We start from the raw sequence: 22,189 nt of genomic DNA, 5'->3' as shown, positions 1-22,189 counted from the left end.
AGAGGTCTGAGCATTCCTCGCTACACTGTACAGTATATACTACGTTGCTAAATTTGTGTTTAGGAGTTTTTGTCTTTGGGATACTCCACTCCACCATTTGACCTTAGAATTGAAGAAGCTTCTCGGATGAGAGGTGAAACGTCTTGAAGTAACTTAAAGAAGTCCAGACGCTTTTCTTTCCAAGCTCTTTAGACCAGTATGTTGGTTTGTTTTCTGGCAATGGCATGTATTGATGTGCAACCTCTGTAGGGCCCACTAGATGTCAATGTTACACCACAGGTACAGCTTTACTTTTGCGCCTTTTATGTGCAAGTATTACAGTGATGATACGTAATTACAAGTTCATCATTTTCTTGGGTATGTGTTATTTCTTTAATGCCAGAGGCTCTGATAAGTTGTGTTGATGAAAAACGTTGTGACATGTGAACCCCACAGGCGTCACAGCCATGGTTCATGAAACCTGACCTGCATTGCCTGAAGGGGTGGATCTGTACAATGAAAGGTTTGTAATCAAACTACGCTCCAAGCATATAAATACGCACATGCTCTGTTGCACACACACAATCGACTCTTTCACACAGCGCTTTCACTATGGGCTTCCGGGCTGCTGCAACCTGGTACCGCTGCCTCCCAGCGCTCTGCTCCGGGACAGCGCTTCGGGTCGCTCCGGTGCTCAGACCCGCACCCTTCGCTTCCATCCCGGGCAGAAGAAACCTGAACGTGCAGACAGCAACTGAGGCGGTTAGGCTGAAGAGCATTGATGACTTGCCGGGGCCCAGCCGGTCCACCAGTATGTACTGGTTGTTGGTCAAAGGATACGCGGAAAAGATGCACTTACTGCAGGTACTGGAAGAGAATTTAGTGGCTTAAAACAACAACAGCAACTTTTTAACTGTTTGTACATTTGCGCTAAAGAGTAGAACAAGTATGAGATGACCTTCAGCCGACAACAAAAACTGTTTCCACGGCTGCTGCTAGTGTTTCGAGAAAACGCATTCAGGGATGTTACTTTCTTTCAAACTTTTGAACAAACATTTTGGCTTTTTTGTTCACTTTTATTTCTATTGGCTCGATTTTGTATGAAGTCCAGCCAGAATGAAATGTGAACTAAATGTGGGACAGAGAGAATGACTTTTAAGTGGTTTCATTTAAACATTTTAATTAGTTTAGATGTATGACCTAAAATTAAACAGGTTTGGTATTAAGTTTTTAGCTATAGAATAGTAATTATACAGTATAATCTGAAAACAGCTTCCCAAACTCCTAAAAAAGCTTTTCAAAGTGTTAATCATATTAATTATTATTTAGATCAATCTATTTAAAAGTAGTGTGAATAAAAACCAAAATCTAAAAAGTAATGAAATTAGTGATTGTAATTAAACAGATATTCATGTCCTCATTGTCTTTGTTATTGTAAAATAGACTTTTAAATAATTCAATTTTGTAGGGCTTACAGAAGCGTCAGTATGGGCCCATCTGGCGCTCCAAGTTTGGCCCTTTTGACATCGTCAATGTGGCGACTCCTGACCTCATTGGTCAGGTGATCCAGCAGGAAGGCCGCTACCCAGTCCGAATTGAGATGCCCCACTGGAAGGAGTACAGGGAGCTGAGGGGCCAGGCCTACGGACTCCACGTAGAGTGAGTGTAGATGATGTCAAAAAAACTTTTATTCATGTGTCCGAAATTCCTTACAAACAGCCAGGGACCCAGAAAGGAACCCAGAGGAGATCCTCTGACTTATAATAATCAAATGATAATTTCAAATATACATTTTTCTCTGACAACATAGTATTTGTATATAGTATTTCATTCTATTATATATATAGTATCTTATTATTATTACCTTATCCTGTTCCAGTTTTGCTGCTGTAATTTTGCACTGTCCACTTTCTGCTGTCCCATGTGTGGGACTAATAAAGGCTTATCTTATCTTATAAGCTATAAGTAATTCTTAAATTTTTGGAAAAGAAAATTGGTAAAGTTAAGCCCACGTAACAACCTGGTGGATTGTGGAGGCATCCATTGGGTGCTTGTGAAGAATCTCTTTAAGCTAAAAAAAAAATCTGATTTCATAAAAGAATACTGGCGTTCCTCAGGGGTCTTTCATAGTACAGGTATGTATATAAGAACATTTAGCAAGAGAAAATGTACAAATATCTTCTGCGGAGTAGTAAAGGAGTGCTGAAACTGAAACAGAAACTGGCCAAAAGTTTTTTTTAACAGCCATAATTCTCTAATAAACTTCATCCATCGACTTTTTTTCTGTGTCGTGGGGGTAGCATCCTGTTCTTCTTCTGGTTGTTGTTATTATCCTTTCTCGTCTCTGCTGATTGATACTGACTATAACATAGAGTTTATAAAGCCAAAAATTATAAATTGTCCTTTGATTTTGGCAAAACCTGCTACTGGAGTTCCTCAGAGTTTTGTTACTTGTCCTTTTAAGTTTTTTCCCTTTTAATTTTACAGAACAGGACCAGAGTGGTATCGCATCCGCAGTGCCCTGAACCCCAAGATGCTGAAGCTACAGGAGGTATCGGTTTATGCCTCCACCATCCAGCAGGTGACTGGAGATCTGCTGCAACGCATTGAGCTCTTACGAGCTCGCAGTCAGGACCAAGCCACAGTTTTGGACGTGGCAGCTGAGCTCTACAAGTTTGGCTTTGAAGGTGAGAGGGACAGCAACTAATCCTAAAGGGGGTGTAGGTTAGGGTTTGCAACTCTTTTATTTATGTATTTATTAATATTTTATTTACAGGTATATCCTCCATCCTGTTTGAGACCAGACTGGGGTGCCTGCAGGAGGAGATTCCCCATGAGACTCTTCGCTTCATCAAGGCTCTTAACGACATGATGACATTTGCTGACATGGTGCTTCTCTTCCCACGATGGACCCGCAACATCCTCCCCTTCTGGAAACGCTTTGTTCAGGCCTGGGATGACCTCTATGAAGTAGGTATGTAACAGAAAAAAACACAAAAGGGAAGATTTCTGCTGTTTTGGGTTTGCTTTAAGTTCATTTGTATCTTTTATGTGTTTGCACGGCAGCTCAGATGCTCATCGACAGAAGAATGGCTGAAGTTGAAGCTCAGGTGAGCAGGGGTGAGCCTATAGAGGCCATGTACCTGACCTACCTGCTGTCTTCTGGCAAACTGACCAAAGCGGAAGTCTACATAAGCGTTACAGAGCTGATTCTGGGAGGAGTCGACACGGTGAGGAAACAAAATGCTGTAGCATCATGCGTCTGTTCTTCATCCATTTGTTCACTATTGGTAGAAAGAAAATTTTGGTTAACTGTCACAGTTTGAGCTGCTCCAAAATGCCTTTTATTTTTCCTTTTTATTCTGTAAACCAGCAGTTACTGACATCTTTTAAGATTAGTGGGTCAAAAAATGAGCAGAATTGGGGAGTGTGTGTCTGCTAACATAAATTAATAAGCACGTGATTAAACTTGTTTGAGAGGTATCGAATGGAGAATCAATATATTTTGATTGAGTGATCTTCTCTGTTAGAAATTGATGAGGGCTGTGTGGTGGTGCTGGCAGACAGCAGTGAGACAGGTGGAGCTCATTCATCCAGAGAAGCCAGAGATTTAGTTTACACTGTGGACTAATCTCTGAGTAGAGATCATGAGCTTGCTATAAAAATGAACTTGGTTGCCTGAAATGACTATCTTACATGACTTGTGCTGGCCCTATGGCGTTATTTTTGTGCCACTATTCTGAACGCATGCAAAAAAAAAATTGCAGGTGCAAGTGTCGCATTTTAAGAAGAAATTTATTTTGAGCGAAGAAAAGCTAAATTTGAGTGAACAAAATTCATTGCTGCGTGCAAAAAATGTATTTCAGTGTTTGCTATTATCCACACACACACACACACACACACACACACACACACACACACCTCTGAAAACGTTAGAGCACTTTTGCAAATATGTGATGTCTTGATGAATCGAGCAGATATTAGAAGTTTACACAGCTACATTCTCGCATGAAAATATCTTAAAAGTTTATTTTGTGACCCAGAAAGAGAAATATTTCAAACTCCGCCACTCTGTGTTCCTCCGCCACTGCCTCGTTTGAGTTTTGGACGAAATGGATTCTGGGATATTGCATTTCGTCATTTCGAGCTGATTGGAGACCAGAACAGCCAATCAGATTTTTTTGCATCCAAGTCTGTGATTGGCCGGTTTTGTGGCACAAATATAACTGTGTACAGAAAGAGTTGAACGCGCACGGGCAGAAATGTTGAGAGCGCGAGCAACACATTGCGAGCGCAAGTGCAAAAACTGAGCGAGAAGGGCTGCTAGTGTGTGTGTGTGTGTGTGTGTGTGTGTGTGTGTGTGTGTGTGTGTGTGTGTGTGTGTGTGGATAATAGCAAACACTGAAATACATTTTTTGCACACAGCAATGAATTTTGTTCACTCAAATTTAGCTTTTCTTTGCTCAAAATAAATTTCTCCTCAAAATACAATACTTGCACCTGCAATTTTTTTTTACATGCGCTCAGAATAGTGGCACAAAAATAACCACATACTGGCCCCCCTTTTCCCTCCAATGCTTGGTATGGACCTTGGGTAAGCTTAATCAAGACACCAGTATAAGTAAAGGCCAGAATGTGTGGGACGTTCTCTAAACATGCAGGGTGAGGACTCTGAAGAGTCAGAGGATGGAAGCAAAGTTTCGACACCGTGCTCAGTTTTAAGCCATCTGCTCTTGCACACCCAATCTCATAATGTCTCACCTTCCAGTTCTAAAATAAACACTCTTAATGACAGTCATCACAGACACAGACACATGGGACATGTTTTTCAGGCTTAGACTTAGTACAGTTTGCAGCAAATTGTGCCAAAAACATTTATGTGATTCATTTAAATATTATCCTCCCAAGATTTTGCACTCTGTAAATGAAAAAAGACTCCAAAAAGCATAAAAGTTCTAAATATCAGTTTGACAGTCATGAAAATGCAGTTTGGTTTATTGGATCTCATCCATGAAATGCGTTTTACTTTTTAACCAGATTCGTTGATTGCAAATACGTAATTTTTTCACAGAGTATCCCTCTGGTAGTGCTCTGAGCAATCCAAGACCACTGGCTTGTACTGACAGCACCACTCCCTCTAGACCTGTCCCAACATCAGCAGTGCATGCTGTTGAATGCCCGGTAACTCAACAATAAAGCACCACTTATCTGAAATACAATTATTGACAGAAACAGTGGACTTGTGTGTTTGCAGCCATTTCCCTGTTGCCGGGTTTAAATATGGTGAATTTGCTTCTTGTGAAGGATTTATTCTCATGACTCATCCAGTGACTTCACTCCCCCACCAATCAGTGGCATGCAGTCTTTTGATGTCACATTTCTGGCTCAACTCAACTGACTTGGAAGTCCTAAAAAAGCACCTGGTACCAAGTACTACTATCTAATGGAAAACCCTAAAAACTGAGTGGTCTAGTTGAGCTGAGTAGTCCAACTTTATAACAGCATATCCAGCAGCCTCAACTCCCTTGACCCGCTCAAAACAGTCTCTTTTACCTGCTGTGGCCTATGGTTCACTATGGACGTCCGTGCCCTAAAGACCACCTCCTGCTGATTTTAGAGGATCTATAGCCTTATAGACATCATGTGAGGTCCTGTAAAGAAACTCTCTCTCTCTCAGGCCAAGACTTATTATTACTCTTCCCTCATTTGTCATCAGCAAAGCCATTCCAGACTGCTGGACTGGCTACTTCACCCCCTTGATCTACCTCATCCTTCAGGTGCCCCTGACCTCTGCTACTAGGCAAGGCAAGTTTATTTGTATAGCACAATTCAACAACAAGGTGATTCAAAGTGCTTTACAGAGACATTAGAAACAAAAACAAATAAAAAGCATGATTTAAAATTGATTAAAACAAGCAAACAAACAAACTAACTAATTAACAAACAAACAAACAAAACAGTATATAAAATCAAAACAGATAAAATCAGAACAGTAGATAAAATCAGTAGTTAAATGTAAGTTTTGAAATTTAAGCTTAAAAGTGTGGATTTGGTGTTTTATTCAAATGCAGCTGAGAACAGGTGAGTCTTCAACCTGGATTTAAATAAACTGAGTGTTTCAGCTGATCTGAGGCTTTCTGGGAGTTTGTTCCAGATATAAGGAGCATAAAAGCTGAATGCAGCTTCTCCGTGTCTGGTTCTGACTCTGGGAACTGAGAAAAAACCGGATCCAGATGACCTGAGGGATCTGGAAGGTTCATACTGGCTCACCAAACACAATGGAAGGCCCTTGCTCTGCCGCTGCCCTGGTTAACCAAGGTGTGCCTCAAGGTTCTGTGCTTGGACCATTTCTCTTCATTTACATGATCCCCTTTGGCTAGATCATTTGTCACCGTGGTCTCTGTTTCTGTTCCTATGCTGATGACCCTAAACTTTATCAGTACCAAACCTATCACACTCCATAGTCACTTGTCAGCTGTCTGAAATTTAAACAAGGATGTTATCTAATTTACTCAAGCTCAAAGTAATGAAATAGATCTCCTAATTGCGACCCCCCCCCCCCCAAGGCTGTATTCTAGAAGACTGGAATTTTACTCCTTGACAGGCAATGATGACAAAGATATTCAAAGCTCATCTTGTCCAGTACAAACCTTAAGTTATTATTATTATTAATAAACAAATGTGTCTGGATTTTATTCATTTTTTAATAAGATTATGGACTTAGATGATAAATTCCATCCTTTTTTAACACTCTTATGCTGTGGAAGGTTTCTTAGAGTGATAATCCTCTTCCTACCTTTACTTCTAAAATGACTCGGCCCCTCTGATTCTCCTTTTTTAAAAGATCATGTTACTGACCACTTTTAACATCATTAGCTCTAAGAGGTGTTTGTTGCCAGTGTGCAAACTCTTTAAGAAACAGGGTCTGCGACATGTGACCTACAAACCTCAGCAACACAATTATTTGTGCCTTATTCGACACTGAATCTGCTAGCTGAACCTTTATTTTATTTTCCTGTGTGGACTCATTGTTAAACTGTCTCTAGGCAGTTGAGTGAGGAAAGCGGTTATTCATCCATATTACGTTACATTGCAAAATAAACAAACCTTTTCCAAACATGTTGGCATCTTATGTGCAACGAACAACAAAGAAGTTACAGATAAGCTCTGTGTTGCTCATGTAGAGAACCTAAAAGACTGCCATAGCTCATTTAGCACACAAAATTCAAGGTGTGGACTTGTTTGTCTTGACTTCAGTCTGACTCAAGCTTTTCAGCCTCTCACTCAACCTCCACCTTCACCACAACCATGTAAGCTTTGATTCACAATAGCAAAAACACTAGATTTCCATCTCTGTGTCCTCTTGACACGGGTCGACAGAAACCGGCGGCCTGGACTGACTGCAATCAGTCAGTTAGATTTAACGGTGAGAAAACCAGCAGCAGTGATTTGTTTTTGTTTTACCCAGCAATGTTTTTATGTGAGAAGCGAACACACATTACTTACAGCAAAATTGCTTCAGTTTTGCCTGAGGGAATCAAAACCTCTGGTATTCAACACAAACACAAGCCCAGTAGGGATCACATCTGGTACGGCACGTACAGCAAGCTGTCACAGAGCCCGTTTGGCGGCATTCCCTGGTGAGGTTCAGGCTTGTCCCCATCCTTTGCCACAAGCTACAAGTTGGAAGTTTGCGTAATCTGGACATCTTGGTTATCCAAGGTGGGCAAAGATAAAGCTCACAATGTTTAGTCAGTATTTGTACGCTGTGCTCGTGATAGAGGAAAAGTAACAGGCTTAAGGTTAACTTAAAAGGAAGGAAGATAGGGTCCATTATTTTAAGAAGTTTCCTTTTCACATACAGCAAATTTCATGATTCATCCTTTAAAATAGTCTTTTCTATTTTTAAATCAAGTGAAGAAGATAGCTTTCAATCAAGCCATCTTCTTTTTAAGATAAAAGGGATGGTGAACGAGATGAAAATGTGGTGAGGAGATAGTGACTTTGGGTTTTCAGATAAGATGTGTCTGTTCCTGAAACATTGATTGTGTGTGCTCACAGATGGGAAAGAAAATTCCAGAAGACTAGAAATAATTGTTTTTCTGGTTTTTACTGTGTGCCTTTCTCTGTTTGCACTTCTTTCTTATCTTCACCGTTCTAGTGAAGTAAAGGCTAAAGAGCCCCCCAAAACATGAGTACTTTTTAGAATGCAGTTTCTTGGGTGGTCCAACTTTGTGAGTGGGAAATCGGAGTTGAGCAGACTGCTGATTCAAATGATTACTGGGAATTTGGCAATTCCAACTTCAGACTTATTCAGGAGTGTACCAATAGAGGCCAAAAAGTCCTTTGAGTTGAGTTTGAGTTGGCTTCAGTATAGTGTCTACAATGGTAACAACAATGATAAGGGAGGGAGCCTGTTTATTGGGGTGTGTGAGTGTGTGTTGCAAGGACGTGCCTTTAGGGTGTATGAATGTGCCAGACAATGATTATTGGGGAGTGTCGTGTTGAATCCCATTAATCTTATGTCATACTGAGTTGAATTTGAGAGAGATGTAGTCTGACCCAGCATGTATGTGAATGTAACAAAGGCAAGCCAGAAATATTTAAAGTATACTATTATTTGAATGTAACAGAGCAGATGTTTATTGAACTGAAGCTAATGCAAAGCAGTGCATAGAGGGGAGAGTCTCAATACAAGGATGTTAGAATATTACATTTATAGTGAGCTTATTCATTGTTTTAGTAACATTTCTAAAGAGATCAGGCCATAAGAAAACCTGCCAATAGCAGAAAAGCCTCTGCGTGTCCTTTCTCAGAACACAAATGTTTCACCCCTCACCTAAGAGGGTAATAAAATCTTATGGAGAGTAATTTAATGTAGGTGGTACTGAGAGTTGAGCCTTCAAGTCAAGAGAGTTACTTTGGGTCACATGAGCCAAGGTGTGGTCCATGACATGGGACATTACCATCACAGGGGTCAAGGTGTGGATCCTCTGTGAAAATTGCCCTATCCCGTCATTATGTGAGCTATTAGGTTACACGGGTTAAGGCATGAGTGGCGTTTAAATCGCCTGAGAAGGGATCTGAAGACCGGAATATCCTTTCTCCTGTAAGTGCAGATGTATGGCCAAGTCTCGTGCTGTGTTGTGCCGTGGGTATGTGGTTTGGTTTTTTGGTTTCTCCTGTGTATATTTCAGGCCCTTAAGACTACTGTGAACTGAGAACCTACACAAACATTCACAGATTTCAGGTCTTATAGTGCAGTAGTTTCTCATAATGCCTCCCTGTTTACACTTTCGGGTATTAGAAGCTAACCTCATGCTGTGTGTTTAGACTGGAGTTTTCTTTTTAGTTCAGTTCAGATAGTTTGTGCCACCCAGCTGCTGAGCTCAGGAGTGTGAAGGAGGTGCACACAGAGTCAAAAGGAATTATTTTAGCAGGATGGGAAAGAAAAATGATCCCTGCAAATGCTGAGTAAACATCACAAAGAGACACTATAGTGTTTTTTGTATTGTAAGCATTGATGTACATCAATAACTTGCACGGTAATAGTCGTTTTAAGTTTTTTGTGATGTTTTTACCTCTAATTTTTACCTACGTATCTACTCAACCTCTTCCATTTTTCTCCCACCTGACTCCAGACGTCCAACACCTTGTCGTGGGCTTTGTATCACTTAGCGAGAGACAGCAGGGCTCAGGATCGACTTTACAGCGAGGTGAATTCGGTTTGCCCAGACAAGCGGGAGCCAACCATGGATGACCTGAGCAGGATGCCCTTCCTGAAGGCCGTCATAAAGGAGACATTACGGTGAGCTGACAGCTATTTGCGTCTGTCTCTCAAAGGAGTCACGTTTTTCTTAACCGTAAGCATTTTAACCGAAGACCTGATGGTTTTAAAAACAAGTCTGAAATTCATAAATGATCTACAAACACGTGATGTATTTTGCATCTGCATGCTGGAAATCATCAAGTTGGTGTTTTGCACTGAATCTTTTCAAAACTTTGCTGTCCACTCATCCAAACTACACAAGTTAGTGATGTGAAGTCATTCGTGACAGGGAACAGTTTGAGCTTGAGACAAGCAGTAACAAGATTTTGTGAAAGCTGGGATTTTTTTGGATGCCTCTCGTTTACTTCTCGGATGAGAAATTCCAGTGAGTGCCAAAGCTCCTCATGTAGGTTTTCACACACAGGTGCTAAATCCTGCTGGAAGACTGAACTGGCAACTTCATGAAGGTTGCCAACAGAATGATAAAGTGCTCTGAAACCTTCTGCTAGACAGCAGAGTTGAATTTGGACATGATAGAAGGAATAGTTCTGCAGGCTTCTTGAAGGACATTCAAAGCTCTTCTTTGGATGTTTCTGCCTTTTGTTCTGTTCTCTGTCAACATGATCCCACACTGCTTTAATAATGTTGACGTCCGAGCTCTGGGGAGGCCGATCCATGACTGATGGTGTTCCACTGTTTGTTTTTCTATCCAGGTATGATTTTACTGCATTGGCAGTGTGTTTGGGATCATTCACATGCTTGAAAATAAAGCTGTTCTTAATCCGATGCTTTCCAGCACTTTAAAAGCCCTTTGGAAGCAAATTATAGAGAAATGAGGGTTGGCTCAGGACTTTGATAGAGTATTTTATGAGAACGGCCCAACCCAGCAATGTCAAACTGTTTTAAGATCACTTACTTAGACAAGTCAGAGCTGCATTAAAAGCAACATGTGGTTAAATCAAGTTTTAGTCTTAATAAAATCGTGCTTTTGCAGCCCTATGCCTCAATTCCACAGTTTAAAAGCGTCAGGATATTTAGAGGTAAAAGTTCAAGTCTGTGAAAACCTTCAGCTACATATGCATGCTGGCTTTCTTTGAAAATCTGATTAAATGAAGCACACACAGGAAGTTCTCATGCTGAATATGTTGTTTTGGACGGTTTCCTGCTTCTGTGGGTGCAGAATGGAAACCTGTGTGGTATTTGCAAATATTCAAGTGGCTGCTTGTGTACAAAATGGTTTGCTCAGTGTGTGTCATCACCTTTGAAACTCAAAAATTGCTGTGTTGTTCTCACACTGCCACACACCTTAGATGACTACATTTCAGAGAGGTGTGTTTTTATGAAGGAAAAAAAACGTAACAATCTCGAGGATTACTGATGGCGTTTGCTGTGTTCCCGCGTCTCTGTCGTCTCTGTGACAGACACCTCTCAAAGACCCTCAGTCAGCAAATCACATCACAGTAAGAATAAGAGCAAAATACACCTCTGCCAAGGCTGAAAACTCCCTCCATGCCAAACTCAGAATACTGGTGGCATTTTCTTGAGCAATTAAAGGCAATACCATCCTTAAAAAATAAATAAATACATTTTGGTATGTACTTTTAAAGATGGCCTGTATTTGTATAGTGCTTTACTAGTCCCTAAGGACCCCAAAGCGCTTTACACGTCCAGTCATCCACCCATTCACACACACATTCACACACTGGTGATGGCAGCTACAGTGTAGCCACAGCCACCCTGGGGCGCACTGACAGAGGCGAGGCTGCCGGACACTGGTGCCACCGGGCCCTCTGACCACCACCAGTAGGCAACGGGTGAAGTGTCTTGCCCAAGGACACAACAACCGAGACTGTCCAAGCCGGGGCTCGAACCGGCAACCTTCTGATTACAAGGCGAACTCCTAACTCTTGAGCCACGACACAGCACATTTAATTCTGTTCTGCCTTGCAAGACTTCTGCCACAAACCCCTGGTGACGGATCCAGTTTCTCCAGTCACTTCTAACTTGGACCAAGTCCACCTCTGGTAGCATATTACAAGAAAATGTGTGCTCGAGTTCCTGAGAAATCCTCACATCCTCTGTGGCAGTAATAGTAATCTGTGGTGGAGTAAGGGTGCATTTTCAACACGATTTGGTCAAACTGTGACCTCAAACATTTACTGGCGACTCTGATCATGACACAACAGGAAAATGAAGCTTTTCTTTTGAGTTTTCACTGATTAACTTTGTCCTTAAGTTGAACTTTATTCTCAATCAGTGGATTAAGTTCTTTCTAACTAACAGTGAGTTCAGGGTCAAACATGGGTCAGAAAATGAAGAATAATACTAAGTAAGCAATTCTTAAGCCACATACCTGTGTCATTATTTCTTTCCTTTTTTAAAAATTTAAATCAATCATGACAGTGACAATGCCAGAGTCAAAAAATCCTTCGGGATTATTTGCATTTTGCACCCATCCCAACAGGTTTTATCCCACAGGGGCGGTGATTTGATTCAGCCTGTATCACTAGGAGGGGTAAAGGTTCACAAGGTTAAAGTTACATATTTCAGTGTTTTTGCACTTTGAAGGTCTTGTACTAATTGATTTATTGCGAATGACCTCTTGTGACCCATCCCCAACAACTTCATGTTCCACACTTGATGAACTGCTCTGTGGAGAAGCAGTCGTGGCTCGAGCGTTCAGAAAAAAACGAGTCCAAATCTGCCCGGAAAGCTACCTGTGTACTTAGTTGCATACAGTTTTTTTTGGCCTCGGTGGAGCTCAGTCTGACTGCCCTTCTAGTTTAAAAGCAGTTGTGTGGTGGTGGTGGTGTTTTCTTTATTTTCTGTGTTTATAGTTAAGCTGTTCCAGCCAGATTGGTAGTGTTATGAAGGACAGGCTCAGTGAGAACCATCGGTAAATTAAAGCTGGTTTTATCTGTAAAGGACAAACTGTTCCAGTAGTCTGCTCTGACCCATCCAGTTCTCCCATCTGTAACACAATACCTCCATGCATACGCAATGTTTTCACAGGACTCTGTGCAGCCATGTGGAAAGCGAAGTACCTGCCATCATTCAGTAGCTTTTAGGAGCAATAACTTGCATTAATGGTTTTCTTTATGACTTTATCAGTCTCTCACATCGTTGTGGAGGCCCAGTCTTCTTTAGTTCATTGAGATTTGAGGTCATTTGCTTATGCACAGTTCTCTTAAGGTCAACAGCATCAGTCAGATTCGGGTCTGGAGTTTGACAGGACCACTGCTGTGCTTGGGATCATTGTCCTGTTGCGTGACCCAGTTTCAGCCAAGCTTGAAGTGTCAGACAGATTTCCTCAGGTTTGACTCTAGAATATTTTGGTATACAGAGGACTTCATGGTTGACTCATTTACTGTAAAACAAACCTAAATCATCACCCCTCCACCATCGTGCTGACAGCTCGTGTGAGGTGTTTTGTGCTGATATGCTGTGTTAGGTTTTGTGCATTTTGGCCAAATGTCTCTACTTTGGTCTCGTCTGTTCTCACCCTGTGGAAAAAATTAGTTCCTACACTAAATTATCGTCAGATTTATGAAACGTGTACTGGCCTATTTTCTTCTTAAAACTGTGCTTATGTTATCAGTCAATGGAATGCTAGGACTGCCGTAATGAATTAATTAAATACACTATTAAATAATTAAATGTGGCAATAATTAATTACAATTGAAAATAATTAATAAAATAAATATTTACGACACATTTAATTAATTATTTAATGGTGTAGTTAATTCATTATGGCAGTCCTGGCGTTCCATATTGTGCAACCTCCATGCAATTTGCATATCATCTGCAGATTACTCCACCCGCATTTATCAAAATTTATTTATATAGCATGTTTAAAAACAACAATGTCGATCAAAGTGCTTCACAAATTAGGAGCGAAGAAAATAATTTACCAACAGCAACACAAAACAACCTATAGAAACCAGCCAAAATTTAGTCAACTAACTTAAGTCAAAGCCAAAGTAAAAAGGTGAGTCTTTAAGCAAGATTTAAAAGACTGAATAGACTCGGAAGTGTGAATGGTAATAGGGAGATTGTTCCATACTCTAGGTGCTGCGATGGCAAAGGCACGAGCGCCTCTGGTTTTAAGCCTAGACCTGGGCTGCATTGAGAGCATCTGGTTAGAAGATCTTAGTGCTTTTTTTGGGGGGGGGGTTATACAAATGGAGAAGTCCTATTAAACAGCTAGGTGCCGTATTATTTAAAATTTTATAAGTGAGTAAAAGAGTAAAATGATCATACATTCTGGTACCTGATAAAAGGCTATATAATGAACCATGTACCTCCACGTATTGTGCCATGTATGGAGAAAGCAGTGACAACGTTGTAAGAGGAAGAAAAAAGTCTGACGACTGTAGAAAATTCAATAATAGAGTGCAGCAGAAAGAGCTGAGTATATCTCCATTTTCACTCTCACCTATGGTCACAAGCAAAAGGTATCAATATTGTTGTTGTTACTATTAATATTTTAATATTCACTTGTGGTTTATAGAGCATTTAAAAGTAGAATGGGAGGCAGAGCCTTCAGCTTTCAGGCCCCTCTTCTGTGGAAACAAGTCCCAGTGGAAGCAGTAATGCTGGACTGCATGTGATTATGAGAATAGTTTTCCACTTCCACACTTTCTATTTACAGCTCCTACACTTCTAACTGTTACAAACAAAATGGATCATATGACTCCTGTGTCCATGCTTTTCTCTGAGATGCTTATAATTTATCCATCTGTCCTCTTACACGTATCCATTTTAGGGTTGCAGGCATGTTGGAGCCCATTCAAGTTGGCACGGGGTGAGAGCTGGGGTACATCCTGAACTGATCGTCAGTTGGTGTCAGAGTTGTTTGTAATTTGTTATTCATGTGGGTTCTTCATATTTATGTCCTTGGAACACTAATACATTTGGCCCTAGCATTAAACAGTTGTACTCTCAGGTCAGGGTAAATGCATTCAGACTGGTCTACACAGTATTTTTTCCACTCTCCTTGCATTTGGTTCCTCCTTATTTCTCTCTTGCCTTCTGTTTGAATTTATTTTATATTTTTTTTGTCGGTCAAAGCACTTTAGAAGGTGCTTTATAAAAAAAGTTATTTCAGTTAAAAGAAAGCAATAAGAAGAGATCATTTCAAGGAAGTGACTTCCTGATTAATTCATTTACTGAAATAAAGAGTTTGAGTCTGATTAGACTTTGATGACGCTCCATAGCAGAGCAAAGTGTACCGAGGGTCTGTCCAGGGTCTGTCCAGGGTCTGTGGAGTACACTTAAATTACCACATATGTTAGAATTTAACTGCCAAGTCTCATTTTTTAGAGCTCTTGTACATAAGAAACACTGATTGTTTGGTTCTGGGGGAATTCTTTTTTTAAAGGGATGCTGTCACTGCTCTGAATACACCGTGATGGTCTAAAGAACTTCCTCAGTTGAATGTTTCTTCCAGGTTTTTGTGAATTCTGAAATAGTTAATGGTTTCTAAGACTGTCTCTATTTAACAATAAAGAGCAGAAGAAGAAGCAGAACCCCCAACCATGAGGGGCAGCCAATCAGAAGAATCAAAGTCATGCAAAGCTCCTATAGTAGAGCAAGAATGAAAACACCTAGTTGGAAGTGAGCTGAATCAGCCGTCTTTCAGTAAACATCTGCCCTTTTTGGCCTCACGTATTTTCTCTGTCTTCTGATGCAGTTTACGCAAAAACCAACATGTCAGCTGCGATCGATTACAAAGCTGGAAACATCTCTCATGTCTTATTGGAGGCTGATTTGTTTCTTTCTTCCTCAACCAGCCTGTATCCAGTGGTTCCTGGAAACGGACGCTTTGTTTCGGAGAACGAGGTGATTCTGGATAACTACTGGTTCCCGAAGAAGGTAGGAAGACACGGTTACACACATACACTCGTATGTCTTTAAGCATCTCTCTAAAATAAGCCGTCTTTTTCCAGACTCAGTTCCATCTGTGCCATTATGAAGCCTGCCACGATGAGTCCGAGTTCACAAATGCTGAGCACTTCCTCCCAGAGCGGTGGTTTCGCAGTGACACGCCGAATAGCCGCAGTGACAGAGCCAGGCCCGGCTTCTACCAGCATAACCCTTACAGCTTCATCCCGTTCGGCGTCGGGGTGCGAGCCTGTGTGGGGAAGAGGGTGGCAGAGATGGAGATGCACTTTGCTCTGTCCAGGGTGAGTGATGCAGAGCTAGTGCTTTTTTAAGGGTACCTTTTGTACCCTCTGCACAATCTGTGCACATGGGGGGGCAGCTGCGTTCCTTGTGAGGATTGCCCTTTTCCAGCCTCCCTCGCCTGCTTATAGAAAGCACCATGTGGTAGAAACTGGCATTGCATGAAAGTACAGCCCAGCTAGTTTGACTTGAGTTAACATCCCTTTAACCCAGAACACTGTTGTAGTTTCTTCACTTTCTGTTGATAGTATTAGGTAATTTTGAAAGATTGTTGGCTTTTTCTCTGGGGTTTTTTTGTATTATTGTAGGTTTTAACTTACAATATAAAGCATCTGAATTGAATTGAACTGAAATATTTATAAATATTTTTAAACCCAGGACTAAATGCTGAAAATGACACTAGATGTTCTCTCCAAGTGAAGACAGCTGCAGTACTTTATCTTCCTGCAGTCTACAGATGCTGGCTGAGCAGCAAGAAACTGATAAACTGGAAATAAAAACAGTAATAAAATGATTAGCGAGTCCTTAGAGGGAAATAAACAGAAGAAAGAAGGAATTTCTGCAAAAATGCCAAACAAAATAGAAAAGCTCCTTCTTTTGGCGCTCCAGCACTTGAATGCACTGAGACATGTATCACTTCCTCTGTCTCATCTTTATCACTAAGGACGTGTACAGGCTGTTGAATACTTCTGAAGAAGCCGGCTGGCTTAAAGTGGCATTTCAGGCTGCTGTTAAAGGTCAGCGCCTTTAGAGCGCCACAGATTTTATATTTTTAACCTTTTCGTTCATATTTAAACGGCGGACGGTCACGGCAGATGGCTGCCCCTCCCTGAGCTGGGTTCTGCTGGATGTTTCTTCCTTTTAAAAGGGAGTTCTTCCTTCCTTTCTACACACTGATGCAACCTTGTTGCGCTTTAGGGCATTATTCTTTTCATCGACAGATTGCCTAATCTTAAATAATCTGTCTCAGCTTGTTGGAATTTCTACAACTATGACCTGTTATATCTGTATTCAAGTCATGTCATAGATATGAGCATATGAAAACAGATATGCTGAAGAATGTTTGGGCTGCTTTCAGAGATGAGTCTCCCTGTGGTTTGTGTGTTTTGACATTTTCAAAAGCCAGGTTGCCTAATTAGCGTTTTAATGCAAACATCAGTCTTGGTGGCTGTGGTCAGCGTTGTTCTGTTTTCATGTTAAAAACAGTTTTAACCCAATAGGTTCAATTGTTTACAAAGTGAATTTATAAAGAAAGGAGAAGTGCAGTTTAATGCACTTTTAGTATATATGTTATGTTCTGCAAATCAACAGAGTAAATAACTTAGGTAATCAAACATTTAGCTACAATCGGAAGCAGCCGATTTATGGGTAAATTTTTTTAACACAGTCCTGCTATTGCTCTGCAGCTGATGCAGCATTACGAGATCCAGCCTGAAGATGGTGCACCGACAGTGGAGGCCAAAACTCGGACGCTGCTCATTCCCGCTAAGCCCATCAATCTGCGCTTCCTCCCCAGAGTCTGAAGATGGTGCCAGTGATGGCAAGCAGCTCGTACATTCACAATAAAAGTGCTCCCAGAAGTTTCTTTCTCAGTGTAACTTTAGTTTGAGCAACAGGCTAAAACTGCACAGAGGTACAAATGAGTAATTAGATAAAAATTTAAGGCCATTTCTGGTGTTTGCCAGTCTGGGTGTGGTGCAGTTACGCATCTGAGCCTTAATGGTGCAGATTCCTGTCAGCAGCTGCATTTAACAAATTTCAGCAATGATGGTAGTGAGTAAATCCTCAAGCCAGGTTGACACATGCAGGGATTTCTCTTTAGGAACACATTTAATGGGCACATTTATCATTTTAAAGAAATAAGCTCATAATTTATCTACACATTTATCTTTATATGTATTTCTTTATATTTCCTTAGCTAACGTCTGTTATGGTCTTCCTTTATTATTTCATAGTTGTTGTCATTCTGTTTAGTTTTAGCCCTCTGGTATAGTTCTGGATTTTTCAGCAAGTAAAGGCATGTTTTTTGTTTTTTAAACCTCCTTTAGGTTTGTGCATGTGGCTCCTCAATTTATTAACCCATAACAGAATTTGCAAAACAGATGTTATTAGTTTTTAGTTACTACTCAAGTATAACTTCTTTGCACTGTCAGATCTGAGAGTACACTGGCTGTTAAAGCCGTTTAAACACATTACTTTATTTACTTTCATTAACTTTTACACTGACTTTGAGTTTGACATTGACTTTGGCTAAAGTGAATCTCTGAAGTCTTTGATGATGAACCAGTGAAGTGAAATTCTCCCTTTAAAGTTTTTAAAGATTTTATTTGTGCATGTATTTACACACAAAAGAGCTGTTTTATCTTTCATAAACATATTTGTGCAGGAAGTAATTTCATATTTTTCTTCCTCTTTCAGAGAAGCCAGAAAGAGAGAAAAAGGACTTCTCTGCAGAGTTTAGATGTTCACACAAAATTGAACCTAATGCCCAAATCTTGCCTTCTGCATTATATAATCACTGTAATTGTATAACTATGAGTCCTAATATCACTGTGTGTGTGTGTGTGTGTGTGTGTGTGTGTGTGTGTGTGTGTTAGAAAATGCCAGTCTAACTCCAAGCACTTTGCTTTGCATACCTGTTTTTATTAATCTCTTTGGTGCATGTAAAGCTGGAGCAGGTGGGGCTCAAAGCTCAGATGTTGGAAGTGTGAAAATACTTATGCAGATGGGTAGTGCACACTGCCCCCTTGTGACAATAAGGAGGAACGGCAGGCTGTATACATATTTAAAGTTGAGGTTAATAAAATATTTTACACCGATCGCTGTTTGTTTTGCTGTAAGCTCAGCATCAACCACACAGAGGAATAAAGTTGGAGAGAGTGTGTGAATTTACTGAAGGAAAAGGAATTTTTGAACAATTACAATATCACATGTAGACGTGGTGATTGTGATCCCAGTAAAGATGAAATGTTTGTGTTTTTTTCTAAATAAATCAAGTATTTTCTTTATTTTTGACTTTTTAATTCACATTCACTGCAGTCTGGCCATTCCCCTTTAACCTCTGACATCACAAGGCTTTGGCTTGACTCACTGGATATTTGTGTTAACAGGTAGCTTAACAGATGTAGGTAAGTGTACAGTATTGTGCAAAAGTCTTAAGTCACCCCTCAGTTCTTTATATCTTCCTATTAAAATGTGAAATAGGTGCAGCTACTGAAACATGAAGCATGCATGAAAATAAGATACATAAGGTAAAAAACAGTGTTTTGCACAACTCTAACAAGCTTGAAAGTCAATATTTGTTGTGACCACCTTTATTCTTCACCACAGTCTGAACTCTCTTAGGCAGCTTTCTTGTCATGTCTTTAAGTCGTCTTCAGGAATAGTTTTCCAGGCTTCTTGAAGGACATTCAAAGCTCTTCTTTGGATGTTTCTGCCTTTTGTTCTGTTCTCTGTCCACATGATCCCACACTGCTTCAGTAATGCTGAGGTCCGAGCTCTGGGGAGGCCGATCCATGAGTAATAGTGCTCCACTGTGTTGTGTGTGTTTGTTTGTTTTTTAAATTCAGGTATGTTTTTGTTTATGCCGCTGGTATTTGAGAGTGTGTTTATAAACTCAAAACAAAACAAGATGTCTCTATCCAAACATCAGTTTTGGCTCTTTAAGCCATTGTTAAAGAATACAAAGAGAAAGCATGACTGTACATGCACGAGGAAAATCAGGGACATCTACACAGTGTTGCGTGAGTCCTGTGAGGTTTCCCAGTTTGAACGATGCACTGATGTGATATTAAAGAGATTACACACAACAGTCTGATTTTTATTTAAGGAGACAGGAGGACAAAGTCTCTTTTCTAAGGACAGATAAGTGAGATTTGAGATGAGTTTTTCCAGAGCAATTTTATCTTTTTTTTTTTTTTTTTTTTTACGAGTGACAGTACGCACAATCAAATATCACAAGTAACTGAATCTGACATACAATAAGAGAGAAACTTTCATAACATATTGAACAATTACCTACACTCTTTGGCCCCTTTATTAGGTACACCTTGCTAGTACCAGGTTGGACCACCTTTTTCCTTGAAAAATGTGATGGCAACATTCCAGTTTGAGATGATCTGAGTTTTATGACATGTGGGGGAGATTTTTCTGTGTAGTTTAGATAAAGCTACAAAGACACACACAGACACAAATGGGGGGGGGGGGGGGGGGGGGGGTATGATCATGTGGTCAATGTTCTGGCCAACCGATGACAGACCAAGTGTTACTGAAGGTCATTGGGGTTTATTTCTGATTAAATGTGGGAGGAGAAATCTCAGCAGGTACATAAGACTGGAGGCAGAAATCAGTCAGTAAAATACTCCTATAATTAGTGACAGGTGTAAATATGACCTCTCGGCCTTTAAACGCTGCTGCTGTACTTCTGTGACTTCTTCACTCTTGTTGTCAAATGCTAAAAGTTCCTTCTGGTTCTGTTTAACTGGTATTTAGAAGATCCCTCTATTTATGGGACCCCATGACTTGTAATTCCATTTGAAATACTCGGGGAGTGTGCTCCAAGGCCTTTACCAGCAGGTAGTGCCTGTAGCCTTCGATATCAGAGCAATACTGAATTAATATTAAATAAACAGTATAAAAGGAAGCTTCATCCTGTGGTTGCATTTAAGAGCTCAGCCTCTAGGAGCCGCTGCTAGAATTTAAATGTCCCTCCTTCATAATCAGTAAAGCCGTGCAGGCTCTGACAAGTGAGCCCTCGTCATTTATTTTTTATTTTTTATTTTTTGCAGAGGCCATCCTCTACCCGCTTAATGCGAGCGGCTCAGTATCCTCCAACTATCCATCCAGCCGGCCATCCAACCAGCCCACAACCCGGATCATCCAGCAGCTCTTTTTGTTTGCTCACACACAGCTCTGCTTTATATCCGGCATGTAACGGTTATTTTACTAATCGTTTGCTGTAAGACTTTCTCCCCGATGGATGACTAGTCCGAGCGGCCGGGGATCCACCGCCCTGCAGGCTGCCGGGGAACACTGAGCACGCCGTCCGGGGTCAAAACGGTGGAAATGGTCGGTGTTTCGGGCTCGGGAGGCTCCTTTGGCTGTGATGCGAACGCGGACGAGGCGCGTCAACCTGTCGGGGATGATGGTGAGTGGCAGATTAACGCGCACGGCGCGCTTTATTTGTCTCAAACACTTGCTGTCAAACATCAGGAAGGAGCGCATCTTTATTTTAACTGATGCTTTTAGCTGGAGAGGACGTGTTTTTACGCACTAAAATGCAGACTCTTTGGGATTTAACTGAGGCCAGCTGGCTTCCTGTGATGGATGCTGAGCTCCGGTGATGTCTGACCCGGATGGCCGCATCGGGGTCGATCTTTGGTTGGAGTCAGTTGCTTCTCATTATAGCAGATGGATGGATGGATAATGGATGGATGGAGTATTTTTAGAGAGGGCTGAGAGCATGTCTGTCTGAGTTTGAGCATTCCCAGAGGTCCCTGAAGTGATCTGAAACAAACTCCGGATTGGTTTTAAGCCTGGTTTAACCTCCTGATTTAGAATTTTAGGACTAGGATGATTAATTTTAGAAAATAAACATCATAGTTAAAGCAGTCGCTAGTTTCACTCATAAGCTGGGGTTAAATTTGGGAAATTGGAGCTAAAATTGGCATTCAGATTCTTTGGTACTGAAACGTGAGTGGATTCATTGATATATAAAGCTAACTAGCAGCATGTTTTGGTTCCACCTCTCAGGTGTTTAACGTAGATCTTTGCCAATGACAGTTATTTAAAGGTTTAACACCATCCCAGAATTACGTTTGCAATTAGAAGAGTAATCATCTAGTCCGTAAAATGTTGGGAAATGTTGGAAAAACTGCATCACACTATCCTGGAAATCCTCCTAAATACTATTTTTAGTCCAGATCTTTGGTGTACAATCATGGCATTAAGAGAAACCCAAGTATCATTGTGTTTGAGAGGCTGGAAGCAGAGAAAGGTTGAAATTCAGCTTTAAAAAAAGATTTAGGTGATCAATTTGTCATATAGAGTGATTAATTTTCTGTCATTTTTTTTTTAGGACAATGGGTTTTATCAGTTGTGGTTCCATAGTGTAGAGGTCCATTGATTTGAGAACAGGAGGATACATAAATCCCTTAGAGTTGGATCAGGAAGGGCGTCCAGCATAAAAATCTGTCAAAAATCTGTCAAATTAGATATGAAGAAATACCTACAGAAGAAGTTGAAAGTAGCACTAAGTAA

At 40.7% G+C, this 22,189-nt stretch overlaps 2 protein-coding genes across 2 annotated transcripts in view; both read left to right on the top strand.

Moving 5' to 3' along the window:
* Positions 1-529: 529 nt before the first annotated feature.
* On the top strand, positions 530-18,939 carry cyp27a2 (cytochrome P450 family 27 subfamily A member 2). The gene is made up of 9 exons (XM_082525663.1): positions 530-843; positions 1,448-1,638; positions 2,467-2,666; positions 2,756-2,953; positions 3,046-3,209; positions 9,621-9,787; positions 15,541-15,622; positions 15,697-15,933; positions 17,338-18,939. Exons 1-9 carry the CDS (start codon positions 592-594, stop codon positions 17,452-17,454), a joined length of 1,608 nt encoding a protein of 535 aa, XP_082381789.1. The 5' UTR covers positions 530-591; the 3' UTR covers positions 17,455-18,939.
* Positions 18,940-20,528: 1,589 nt separating this feature from the next.
* Positions 20,529-22,189, top strand: part of tmem198ab (transmembrane protein 198ab) — a 40,725-nt gene continuing 39,064 nt past the window's right edge. The window contains exon 1 of the mRNA XM_082525435.1: positions 20,529-21,077. The gene's annotated coding sequence lies outside the window, so the exon portion shown is untranslated. The remainder of the gene's footprint in view (positions 21,078-22,189) is intronic.

This window comes from Aulonocara stuartgranti (assembly GCF_965226115.1).
Source record: "Aulonocara stuartgranti genome assembly, chromosome: 23".
NCBI classification, from domain to species: domain Eukaryota; kingdom Metazoa; phylum Chordata; class Actinopteri; order Cichliformes; family Cichlidae; genus Aulonocara; species Aulonocara stuartgranti.
Note: the sequence above shows the minus strand (reverse complement) of the source record. Positions and strands in the feature narration are given on the sequence as shown.